General features: G+C 42.0%; 1 protein-coding gene across 1 annotated transcript in view; it reads right to left on the bottom strand.

The window, feature by feature from the left end:
• The window catches only part of LOC122663360 (ribosomal RNA small subunit methyltransferase H), a 71,756-nt gene extending 59,959 nt beyond the window's left edge, over positions 1–11,797 (bottom strand). The window contains exon 1 of the mRNA XM_043859037.1: positions 11,303–11,797. Within this exon, the coding sequence (XP_043714972.1) occupies positions 11,303–11,797 (495 nt within the window). The remainder of the gene's footprint in view (positions 1–11,302) is intronic.
• Between the last annotated feature and the right edge of the window lie 1,648 nt (positions 11,798–13,445).

Raw genomic sequence — 13,445 nt, forward strand, 5'->3', positions numbered from 1 at the left:
TTTGATCTATTTTCAATTTGAGGCATTAGTATTTCCTACTTAGTAATTACATTCATAAACTAACTACCGAAGTCCCATACTCTCACCTCATCATTGCAAGCAGCTTGTGTCTTTGGATGGGGCTCCAACTTCTGAGTAACAGCTTGAACTGCCTCTAACAATTCTATGTCTAGCCAAAGATCATGGGAGTAGTGATACTTTGGATTCAAATAGTATACTGGTAAAGTAAACACCACAAATATGATTTGTTAGTGACTTAATGGCTTTAATGCCTTTAGGGTTTTGAATATGTAAATGTAAAAAAGTTATAATATTTAAAGTATAAAGTTAGTGTAGGACTTTGCACTTCGAGGTATAGCAGCTCTAACCATTTCCTTCATTTTTTGGATGGCAGGATAAATGTGGCCCAAAGTAGGCTTCTTCTCTGTATCAACCATCCTCAATACTGCCACCACTGGCTCTAATATGCCAACCACTTTCCCCAAGTCCTTCCAAAATCCATCATTTACAATGGTTTGTTGTACTGCCTTTGCTTCTTCTGACTTAGAACCTTGCCAACCAAACCATTCATGACTTGCAAACATACACCTTAGACCAATCGCCTTACTCTGAAAGCTCTTCAATGCAATGTAATTGGTGGCAAATCAAGTGACACCAGGCCTCACTAAATCTCCATTGCATTTCTCCCTCATCAAGGCAAAAGCATAAGAATGGTTGTACACAAAAGTTGTCACTTGTCTTGCCCCATTTACCACACCCGCCACCAAAGTCTTTTTCCCCATGTCCTTCAGCATTAAATCAATAGAATGGGCTGCACATGGGGTCCAAAAGAGCCGGATCCTCTTACTCTTCTTATTCATCAACTTTTCTCCAGCCTTTTTATAGTTGGAACCGTTATCCGTCACAATTTGGATAACGTTCCTTGGTCCTACCTCCTCCACCACTTGCTTCAACTCCTTATACAAGTATGATGCATCATTTATATGCTTTGATGCATCGATAGACTTCAAGAATACAGTCTTTCCATTGCAACTCACCATGAAATTTATGATGGACAGCCTAGTAGGTCCAGTCCAACCATCAGCCATAAGAGTAACCATATATGTCTCCCACATTGGCTTCAAACCATCAATGTATTCTTTTAGCTCCTCTACCTCCTGAGGCAAATATACATTGTATAATTCAAATGGTGAAGGTCCCTTCCACCCTGCACCAACCCTCCCTACAGCATCAAGGAATGCATTATAGTATGTTCCTTGTGCTACATTGGCTGGAATGCCATGGTAAAGCATGAACTTGCTGAAGGCTTTTCGTGCTTCCTCTTGTTTACCACCAAATACTTGTCGGATGGTTGGCTGGTAGGCATCTTGTTGCCTAAAAGTTGTGGGATCCTGCTCAAAAATGGGATCTGGACCTTGTACTCGTGGTCGGGTTTGGGGTCGTGGTATATTTCTTGTCCCAGTGCTTCTCCTCCTCTCATCTTCGTGCACTGGTGCAGCTGAGCCAGATCCACCAGCTCCTCTTTCTTGCTCATATGCTCTTATATTATCAAAATGAAAACTTTGTCTACTCTCAGCCAAAGTCTGGTAAATTCTCCATTCAGCCTCTAATTGAAACTCACCAGGTGGAGGCCCAATGTCAGTATCATCTCGGCCACGAACCTCTACACCAGCCCTCTCTAGTATTGCCTCATTAAACTTTTGTTGCATTCTTTCCCTCTCAGATTTTTTTAATCTTCCTCCTTTCAAATGTTGTGCCATTGCCACTTTCACTTGGATAGGAACATTTGGACATGAGGAAACATCCTTGCCTGTACCAGACAAGTGTTGTTTTAACCTGGTGGCTCCTTCAGATAGCAACTTCCCACAATAATTGCATTTGGACTTCTTTTTATCTGCGGACATGGGGACTCCATGTTGCCATGCTATATCAGACATTGTATACAAAATGTCCTATGTTTTACATTGTTACATAAAAAAACATGTATTAATAACCATGGATCACTTAAAGTAAGGTATTCAAGACTTAAACTATGCTATTCATGGCTCTTAAACGTAATATCAAGCCACTAGAACTATGAAATAACTATCTCTTATTTATCCCCTAACCCTAGTATTTATTTGTTAAGTAAAAATAATATTTTGAATTTTTTATAAAACTATTTATACCTTAAAGTATAAAAAAAATATAATGTAATGATGAATTTGACACCATTTAAAGTTGAATATTATGTACATATGTTGTACATAATTTTCCATAAGCATTAAGTATTTTTCCTTAATATTATATATATTTTTTTAATTTTTATAACATATTTATTAAATCTGAAAAATAAAATAATTTTTTTAATGGGTGAAAATAAAAAATTAATCCATGGGGCTGTAGAGCAACCCAAGTAGTTTAACATATATCAAAATCATTTTCAAACAATCACTATTCATCCTATTTTTTTCATTTTCTTTTTTCAAATAAATCAAATATTTTTTCAGAAATTATAATAAATAATTTATTAACTGAAAAAAAAATCCGACTCCATCAAGTGATAAATCGGGCAAAGATGTTCAACATATATTAAAACCACATGAATCTAACAAGGATTACAAAAAAAAATTTTGGAAAAAATAGATTTGAGGAAGAAATAGAAAATACCTTTGAAATCTTGCAAATAAGTGATGATGCTCCAAATTGGCACTTGAATCTTCACTTTGGCACTTCAATCTAACTCCAAACAGTGCATTCCAGCCAAGAATCGAAAGAAAGAAGAAGAAATTTGAAGGAGAGGTGTTTTTCCCCTTGGTTTAGAGCCTAACGAGTTCTGTCCCTGCTCTCTCTTACTTTGGAAATGGGTTTTTGGGTGAAAAATGGGCTGAATACAAGTAAATAGCACTTTTGGGCCCAACCGCGGCGAGATATTGCTTTTTTTGCATTGAAAATAATGAGTTTTTGAGCCTCGAGATCTACGGTCGAGAAATTGCACTTCTAGGAACTGACTGCTAACTCGACTCGGTATGGCCCAAAACCGAGAAACTCGGCGAGATCTCGGGAAGATCTCGCGAGTTCTCGAACCTTGCTTCTACTACATCGACTCCTGCCAATTCTTCCACCACTCCAGGTTCAAAATTTTCCCACTCAGGTATTTCATTTGCTGGTCATTGTGCATCGGTAGTCTCTTCTCCCTAGATCATAGATTCCGGTACCACTTATCACATGACTGGATCCTCCAGCCTATTTCATCGTTATACTCCTACTTCTGGTAAAGATAAAGTTCGAGTAGCTGATAGTTCTCTCTCTTTTGTCTCTAGTAAAGGATCTATTAGTTGCTGTCCTTCTCTAACTTTATCCTCTATTTTACATATCCCTAAATTTACCACTAATCTTCTATCCATCAGTAGTCTTACCCATGACTTAAATTGCAAAGTAACTTTCTTCCCTTCACACTGTGTTTTTTAGAATCTGGCAACAGGGGCGACGATTGGATGTGGTAAGATGCATGGTGGATTATACCTGCTTGATGATGGGAGTCCTACTTCACCACACCTTCCTTCTCCTATTCATCAAAGCTCATTAGTCTCTTCTGAACTTCAACAATGTCATAAACGACTCAATCATCCACCTTTAGGAACTTTATCCTTTTTATTTCCAGCATTAGTTAAACAATGTAATAAGGACGATTTTTGAATCCACTAACAAATTATATTTGTGATGTCTACTTTACCAGCATACTATTTGAATCCAAAGTATCAGTACTCCCATGATCTTGGGCTAGACACAGATTTATTAGAGGCAGTTCAAGCTGTTACTTAGAAGTTGGAGCCCAATCCAAAGATGCAAGCTACCTGCAATGATAAGGTGAGAGTATGGGACTTTGGTACTCCATTTGTTAGTTTATGAATGTAATTACTAAATAGCAAATACTAATGCCTCTAACAATATTTGAAATGTAAAATGACAATAGATCAAATACTTCAGAGAGGCCTCAACAAGTTTCGGTCGACAAGCTGCAGTGGAGGGTAGACAAAAGTCAAACCCTGGTAGGTGGCATGATATTACATTTATGAATTATAATTTTATCCCTTTAGAATGTACATATTCTTAATATTCTATATTTGTAATGCAGCCGACTGGTGGGTGCTTTATGGTACAAGTTCACCCAACCTGAGGAAGGTAGCAGTGAGAGTGCTCTCACAAACTTGTTCATCCTCCGGATGTGAGTGCAACTGGAGTACATTCTCATTGATACATTCAAAAAGGCGGAACAGGTTGGGTAGCGAACGACTGGAGCAGCTTGTGTATGTGCACTACAATATGTGATTAAGGATGAGGCACATATGTGAAGGAATTGAGGCCAATGATAAAGAACCCACTGAACTGTCCAACATTTTCCAAGAGGACTCGGATGAGGATGAGGATCCCCTATTCCAGTGGGTGAGGGATCGTGGTGCACCCGATATGGATCAGCCTAGGGGCCCACCATTGCGTCTGTAACTGATACTAATGTTGACGAATATATGTCGTCGCAAGAGGGGCGTGCACATTCAAACTCACCGAGACCTTTTAAGCCTGCTATAGGAAGTCCTGCTAATGATGATGGTGGTGGTGATGGTGGTGATGGTGATGGTGATGGTGATGGTGGTGATGGTGGTGGTGGTGGCATGCAGAGTGGTGGTTATTATGATGCTCGTCATGAGGAGATGCGCGAGCAGTACCAGTGTGAAGTGGGAACGTAGGAGGACCCTGTGCGTTTCACAGGTGAGTCTCAGTTTACGCATGCCACTTAAGATCAAGACCATGGTGGCCACTCTAAAACATACAACAGAAAGAAGGGTCGTAAACACTCACATGCTCAGGATGATGACTACAGTATGAACACCATGCTTGCAAATTTCGGAAGCATGAGTATAGATACTACTAGTGAGCATCAGTCATGGCATTCATCTCAGCATCATCATGGCTATGACTATGGCCAGGAGAGCACCGTTTCCGAATATAGTGGCTATGGTCAGTATGGGCAGCCAACAGCTGAGTATGACAATCAAAGCTCTGGGTCAGGTTTTGGGTACATATTCCCAGTCCCAAACCAGCCATACATGCCTCAAACTCAATATGACAGTAGCAGTGGATCTTACACCTCATACTAACAGTCTCCCATGTACCCTAAGATAGGGAGATTGGTATATGTTGATGACAACACTTATATGGAGGTTGTGTCACACTATGCGCAACACTTCAGCAATTCTATAACATGGGAATTCTTTGTGGATCAATATGGGGATGAATTTATTGTTCGATCACATTTTATATAACAAATTCAGAGAACATTGATGTAATGTACTTTTTATTTGAATGTTTTGATTGATATGTACTAATTTGGATGTTTTGATTGCTAATTTGCTATGTATTACTAAATTATGTGTAGAGTAGGTTGTTTGAGACTTTTAGTACGACTCGTCGCCTACCAACCTATGGTCCAAAGTGAAACTCATATTTGGACTTGTTTTTTGGGAAATCTGGGCATGCCATTGTGTTTAAATGGCCTGAAATAGGCTGAATGGCAAGTTTCAGACCCAAAATATGTGTAAAACCCACCGAGTTGGGGGTCCGAGTAAATAAAAAAAAAATGCAGCAACTCGCCGAGATCTCGGCGAGATCTTGACTCGTCTCAGTTTCTGGCTGAGCCGAGATGCCACCGAGACCCGAGTTTTAGAACCTTGGCCCATTCTGTTCCTTCCCAATATTGGGGGGCGATGCTGTCCTTACTGCAGCCTATCTTATTAATAGGATACCTACCCGAGTCCTTGACTCACAATCCCCTGCTACTTTATTACAGGGCTCTTCCTTTTTTATCATTCCCCCAAAAATCTTTGGTTGTGTCTGTTATGCTAGGGATACCCGATCCCCCAGCAAACTTGAACCTCGTGGCATTCGTTGTATCTTCTTGGGATATTCTCCATCCCAAAAGGGTCATAAATGTTACCATCCTCCCACCCGTCGTACCTTGGTCAGTATGGATGTTGTGTTTCATGAAGCTCTCTCCTATTATTCATCTACACCTCTTTAGGGGGAGAATTTCAGTGAAGATGTATTGGTTAAACTTCCTGTTCAAAACCAGCCGAATATTGACCCCACCCTCCTCCCCCTCCTACTCCTTCCCTACCTCCTCATGATGCCGCAAAGGATTTTCCACAGGGGGAGAACTTAGATGTTAAAAATCCTATTACTAACCATCCTATTCAAGGGGAGTTGACTCCAGTCCAAAAAACTATTGAGAAATTTCAAAAGAGAATTAATGACTCTAACCTCCAAACATAACAGAGAGGACATTCCAAAAGCAAGCAACTTCCATCCACTGCAGCACCAGTACCCATCCAGTTGACGGCTCTGGAACCAGATCATTCTCCAGGTAACATCTCTTCTCCTGATCTACCTATTGCTCATCGCAAAGGTATTCGAGCTTGCACTCAGCTTCCTATTTCTCATGTAGTCTCTTATGATTCACTTTCTCCATCCTTTCATATATTTGTCTCTTCTCTTTCTTCTGTTTGTATTCCCTAGAATTGGCAGGAAGCCTTTACAAATGGAAAGTGGAAGCCAGCAATGATGGAAGAAATGAAAGCCTTACAAAATAATGATACATGGGAGTTTGTGGTTCTTACTCCAGGAAAGAAACCAGTTGGATGTAATTAGGTGTTTGTGGTGAAACAGAAGGTAGATGGTAATGTGGATCGATACAAAGCACGATCAGTGCCAAAGGGATTTACTCAAACTTATGGGATCGACTATCAGGAGACCTTTGCACCGGTTGCAAAGCTGAACACTGTCAAAGTACTACTATCTTGTGCAGTAAATCTGGGATGGGAATTGCAGGAGTTAGATGTGAAGAATGCCTTCCTCCATGGAGAGCTTGAAGAGGAAGTGTATATGGATATTCCACCAGGTTTCTCATGTGATAAGACCAGCGGCAAGGTATGTAAATTGAAGCATGCTTTATACGGGCTGAAGCAGTCACCCGCGCATGGTTTGGACGGTTTCACCGAGCTATGGTTTCTATAGGATATAAGCAGAGTAATGCTGATCATACTCTGTTTATAAAAAGAAATGGTGAAAAATTAACCATTCTCATAGCCTATGTGGATAACATTATGGTTACTGGGAATGATAATGATGAGATCAACAAGTTGAAGACTTTCCTTAGTTAAGAATTTGAAATAAAAGATCTGGGAAACCTAAAGTACTTTCTAGGGATAGAAGTTGCTCGTTCCTCTAAGGGCATCTTTCTTTCTCAAAGAAAGTATATCCTAGATTTGTTGGCAGAAACTGGGATGTTAGGGTGACATCCTTCTGATACACCTATGGAAGCTACCACACGGCTCAAGGAAAAGGCGGGTGAGTCTATTGACAAAGGTCGTTATCAGAGATTGGTGGGCAAGCTTATTTATCTATCTCATACACGCCAAGGTACTAAAACTCGGGTCTCGGTACCAACTCGGCCCTTGGAAAAACCCAGTCGAGTCAAGATCTCGCCGAGTTGGTGCATTTTTTTTTCGACTCGAAGCCTCAACTCGGTGGGTTTTAGACCTAGTTTGGGTCTGAAACTTGGTATTCAGTCTATTTTAGGCCATTTAAACACCAATGGCACTATCAGATTTCCCAAAAACAAAGTCCAAATATGAGTTTCACTTCGAACCCTAAGTTGGTAAGCGACGACGTACTAAAATACCCTACTCTACACATAATTTAGTAATAGAAAGCAAGCAAAACATTCAATTAATAGCTAAACAACTTAAATAAGAATTAGAAATGTTAAAGTGATACATTAAACTGTTTAACAGTGTTACAACTATCATCACATAAAATGACTTTGAATCAAGTATTCAGTCACCGCTAGTGTCACATAGTCTTCCCATGACATAGTGTTGCTGTAATGTTGCATATAGTACTCCACAGCAAGCATATAAGAGTTCTGTCGAGTTAGGTAAGTAAATACATAGTAGCTGGGTCATTTCCATAGGTCAACCCGAGATCTCGACCCGAGATCCGAGATATGTCGAGTTTTGTCGAGTTAGGTAAGGAAATACATAGTAGATGGGTCATTTCCATGGGCCAACCCGAGATCCGAGATCTCGCTGAGATCTTGTATTATTTTGAATCGTATCCCATCTCATCTCGGTTTCTCAAAAAACCGAGAAACTTGCCGAGATCTCGCAAGTTCTCGAACTATGATACACGCCCAGACATAGCCATTGTTGTTAGTATGGTCAGTCAATTCATGCATGATCCTTATTCTTCTCACATGGATGCCGTTCTTCGAATTCTCCGGAATTTGAAGTCAACCCCGGGAAAAGGAATTCTTTTATTTCCTCATGGCCATCTTCATGTTGAACCATATACTGATGTTAATTGGGCTGGATCCTCTGATAGAAAGTCCATCTCTGGCTATTGTTCGTTTGTTGGAGGAAACCTTGTCACATGGCGTAGTAAAAAGCATAACGCAGTGGCAAGGTCTAGTGCTGAAGCAGAATTTCGTGTTATGGCATAGGGTATTTGTAAATTGTTATGGCTCAAAAGTTTATTGCAAGTTCTTGGTGTTCCTGTCCGTCTTCCCATGATGTTGTATTGTGACAATAAGGTTGTCATTAGCATTGCTCACAATCCAGTCTAGCATGATCGTACCAAGCATGTGGAGGTTGATAGGCACTTTATCAAAAAAAAATTGGAAGAAGGGCTGATCTGTGTTCCTTTTGTGAAGTCAGCTAACCAATTGGCTAATGTGTTCACTAAGGGATTAAGTGGAAAAGTTTTTCATCCTATTCTTGTCAAGTTGGGCATGTTTGACATTTATGCTCCAACTTGAGGGGTAGTGTTAAAACAGTGTATTACCCGATAGGGGTATAATTGTCCTTTTTTATGTTCTTCTTCTCTTAGCCGATTCTTATTAGGAATTCCTAATTAGAATCTACAAAGGATGCTTTCCTATTTCTAGTTTGAATCAATGTAACTCTTTTGAATATAAATAAAAGGCTTGGTGATCCATATTGATCACTCAAGCATTCAGTTCTACAGGACTTCTAACAATCTTCTTCAAGGAACTGTGGTTTATTTGCTTGCTGGATTTTCTTTTGGGCAGAATTTGCTCCCCATTTGATTGCGGTATCACATTGATTCACTAAGTGTGATTACCATGTCTGGGTCTGAGTTAGTGGACTTGTGGAAGCTTCAGCTAGTGGTTTGGGTAGTACCAACCCCAATATGACTCTCTTTGATAACCCCAATACCCAAATATCCCTTGTGAAGTTGGACAATACCAACTATTTGGATTGGGCTCACTCTGTGAAGTTGTCTTTCCGAAGTAGGGGAAACTAGGGTACATTACTGGTTCTATTAAGGCCCCTGCTGTGACTAATCCCACATATCTGAAATGAGAGACCGAGAACTCAACCATTATGACTTGGTTTATTTTTTCCATGAAGCCTAAGATAGGTAGAAGATTTATGAGGAAGGAAACTGCAAAGGAGATTTGGGATAGTGTCTCTAAGACATTTGACCAAGTGGGTGAGTCGGCAAAGGTCTATCAAATCCTTCAAAAGGTCATCACAATGAAACAAGGTGACCGAAGTACCTCTGACTATTACAACACTGTCATTGGTCTCTGGGAGGAATATGATCACTATAGGGACCTCCAGCTGTCAAACCTAGAGGATGAAGCAAAGATGAATAGAACACTTGACAAGGAACGTGTTCTTATTTTACTTGGTAGGCGTAATCCAGAATTTGAGCCAATCCGACGTCAAATTTTTGGGGCGTTTACCTCTTCCATCTTTAGATAAAGTGTGTAGCTATTTACAGAGTGAAGAGACCAGGAGAGTATCCATGGACACTACACCATCCTTGGAGAGATTTGCCCTGGTCTCTAACTCTCACAGAGATTGGTGAGGTGAGAGGCCAAGGGCCACCCCGTGGAGATAATAGAGACAGATTTAAATGTGATCATTGTGGGAAATTGGGGCACACTAAAGAGCGATGCTAGGTGCTTCATGGCCATCCCCCTGGTATGCGTGGTGGATCCATTAGCATGCGTGGTAGCAGGAGAGGAGGAGCTAGGGCATACACTGTGACAGCTGAGACTGAGCTATCTTGACTACAGGTAGATCCTGATTCCCTTACTAGAGAAGATATTGCAACACTCCGCAGGATGATGTCTCGACTTGGCCATTCTTCTACTGCTCCTACAGTGTCAGACTCTTCGGCCTCAGCCTTGCAAGAGAAGAGTCTGACACACAAACATGTTTGAGAGTACAGGGAGGTAATTAGATGGTTTTCAAATGATTATAAATGCTTCCACACAGACATGATTGAGTGTAGTATAGTAAGGGTAGCCTGCTCATGCTTTGGCAGCAGAAAATGATGCATTTGATTCTATTAACCAAAGTTTCCAAGCCCTTAATCATCTAAAACACAAGAGTGAGTTTGATGATGTTAGGAGCCAGGGTAATAGTCTGGTAAGGTCTATAGAACTCAATCTAATAGAAAACTTACCAAGATTCCAGTGTTTTATCATGTATGCCCTTCATGAAGTTGTACATTGGGGGCTAGGGGTACTTTTTCCATCTCTGCTTATGAATTATAGCAAAAGGTGATGGTCCTACCTAGTGTTTTTTCGTTCATCATGGGTATTGTGGGGTTATGGAATATTAGAGGTTCCAATTAGACCCATAAGCATACTGATGTAGTAATCCATTGCCCATAAAAAGCTTGATGTGGCAAAGTTCCCAAACCTCACCTGAACCAATCAATCATAAAACTAATAAACAATCATTGTAAAATAAACAAATCCATTCAGACCTGATCTCACACCTAAAAAAAATATCCTAAAATCTGGAAATCTAATACAAAATTCAATATCTTCATCCAACACCTCAAAAATGGAGTAAAATTTTTTAAACCATTAGACAATAAAGGGAAGATGGGGCCTGGAACTGTGCCCCAGTTTTAGAGCTTCCTGGACTGTGGCTTCCAAAGGGGCTGGCTCCCTCAAAAAAAGACCAGGTATGGAGGTGGCAAGAAAACGCTGTGACCATACGTTTAGTCGTTTACATGATTAGCCAAATGATGACATACGAGGGCTAAGAAAAACAATAGCATGTTATTTCAACTCTGGTATGCAATTTCAAAGGATTCTTTCAATGGGATGAGAATAAACATAACGATAATTATGACTAGTGTTTGTGAATTGTAATGGAATAAAGATAATGTGGTAGCAGAAATAGGTGCAAAGTTTAAAGATCAAAAAGAGTGAGGGAATGACCGCAGAAGAGTGTCCTGCAGCTCCAACAGTACAGTCGACAAAGGAGCGCAGGGGTGGTCGATGGGGCCGGGGAGCAAACACCTCTAAGACCTCTCCCAGCATGACGGGGATGTGAGTGCAGCTGTTGCCGTAGCGCTGGACATGCTCCCACACGAATACCCTGTCCGAACGGGTCCTCCTCTTCACCAACGACTCCGCAGCGGCAGACCATCTCGAATCATTTCGCTTCTTATTCTTATTCGAGTCGTCTCTCTTCTTACGGCACTTCTTCTCCTTCTTATTCTTCTCATGGGCGATGCTGCGAGCGGAATTAAAAGACTTAGCAGTGTTACATCGAGCGAGACCTGGGAAGGTAGGATTGAAATTGAAGTGGAATGTGAACACTGCTCTTGACAGCGATAATGAAGATGACGACGACGACGACGACGACGAGGAGGAGCAGTTGCAGCTGGGTCGTCCCAAGTGCAATAATAAGAGGTTTCTCGTGGCTGCCATTGTCTCACTTAGAGCTCCGAATATTCTTTAGCTTCAGATAACAGCAATAAGTTCGTTCGAAAGGATCCTAAACGAGTCCGGATACTCTCCAGCGTGCATCGGACGGCTGGAGCTGTCCTTGGGGGCGTTCCGGACAGTTCCAGCCGTCCGATGCGCACTGCACTCACTGTCGCTGAAGAGGATTTTATCATCCTACACCTCAACCCCCCTGTTGCGTCAAGAAACCTCTTGGAACGAGTTATGCCTGCAAGACAAAGATTAGCAAAGAGTACCGGGCGTCACCGGTGATCTCACTCCAATGCTTAAGTTAGGTCTCAGAGCAACAGTCAATTCAGAAAGAATTCAGATGATTGTAATGAGGGTTACTTCCCTTAAGGTAGTTGGGAGATAGAATCGTGCCTCAATAGGTAAGCTGGAATCTCGGATTGGAGCGAGACCATTTCGAAGTAATATGGGGGATAGTGTTTATCCATAACTTCCCATGCGCCTGATTAGGCACAACGTAGGTGAGAATCTCGGGCCATGCTAGCCTTGGGTAATCGTCACCTTACTCACGCAAAGTGTGGAGGTCGTACCCCCAAGTATGGGTTAAGTGGTCGCCCTCCGGATAGGTGGCACAACGGCCTCTGGTGATGGTGCAAACTGTGTTCTTGTACTACGCTCTGTGATGTACATCGTTCAGCAGCTCTCGCTCTTAGAGAACTTGTTGGTCGCGCCTAGCCCTTGCAACCTGAGCTTGCTCTCCGCATGCGAGTCAGACCGTTCTCATGGTAAAAGGTCTATTGACCCATCACAAGCCCCCCCACTCCCTTGGGCGTCCTCGCCATAGGGAGTTCAATCGATTTTGAATTATCTAGTGTCTGTCCTTGTGCGTGCAAGTGTGATGTTTCGGTAGTTGGATGTGACCTAGTGCCCCAGTTGTAGGCTGACACATGGCTCAGGCCATAATGGCGCCTCGATTCGAACCCCCGTCGTTACGGCTTGGCGACGTTTGATGTCCCACACGCCGATTGCCACGAGGCCGTAGGCATTATGAGGTCTAGGCTTGATCTACGACCGCTCGATCTCTGTCGTGGCGAAGTACCCATTAAGGGCTGGACACTTGTTGCGGGCCTTAATGACGCCTCAGGTATGCCCAGCGCCACTCATTCTTGGCCCTTCGATGGCTTTTGCCCTTGATCGTTGGATCTGGATGTTTCTGCTTCCCTTCTTGGCCTACAAATAGGAGTTGTCTTCTCCACTGAAACTCTTATTGACACTTTGCGAGCTTGAGATTCTAATTTTCTTCGCTTTCCTGGTTGTTGTTCACTATCGCTACATCTTATTCCAGTGGCTGCCATACCCTCCAGCAACTCTCAAACACCCTCACCGAAGCTTTACTTCGCAAGCTCGTGCTATGTATTTTGCTCGAGTTGCATTTTCACTTCACCCAACCTCTGCCATTTTCAGTCAGTAAGTTTCTTCGACCATGTCTTCTTCTTCATCTCAGGCAGAGACCAATAGGGGCTCCAGCAAGATGGCTGGTATGAGTGGGGGTTCTGACCCCGAGGTGAGCTCCGAGAGGACCCAAGAGGAGCAATCTGCACTCTTTGGGTCTAAGAAGTTTGCTGCCCAGGCTATCCGTTTGGCCCAAGCCTCCACTGCTCAA

This window comes from Telopea speciosissima, chromosome 5 (assembly GCF_018873765.1).
Source record: "Telopea speciosissima isolate NSW1024214 ecotype Mountain lineage chromosome 5, Tspe_v1, whole genome shotgun sequence".
Classification (NCBI taxonomy): domain Eukaryota; kingdom Viridiplantae; phylum Streptophyta; class Magnoliopsida; order Proteales; family Proteaceae; genus Telopea; species Telopea speciosissima.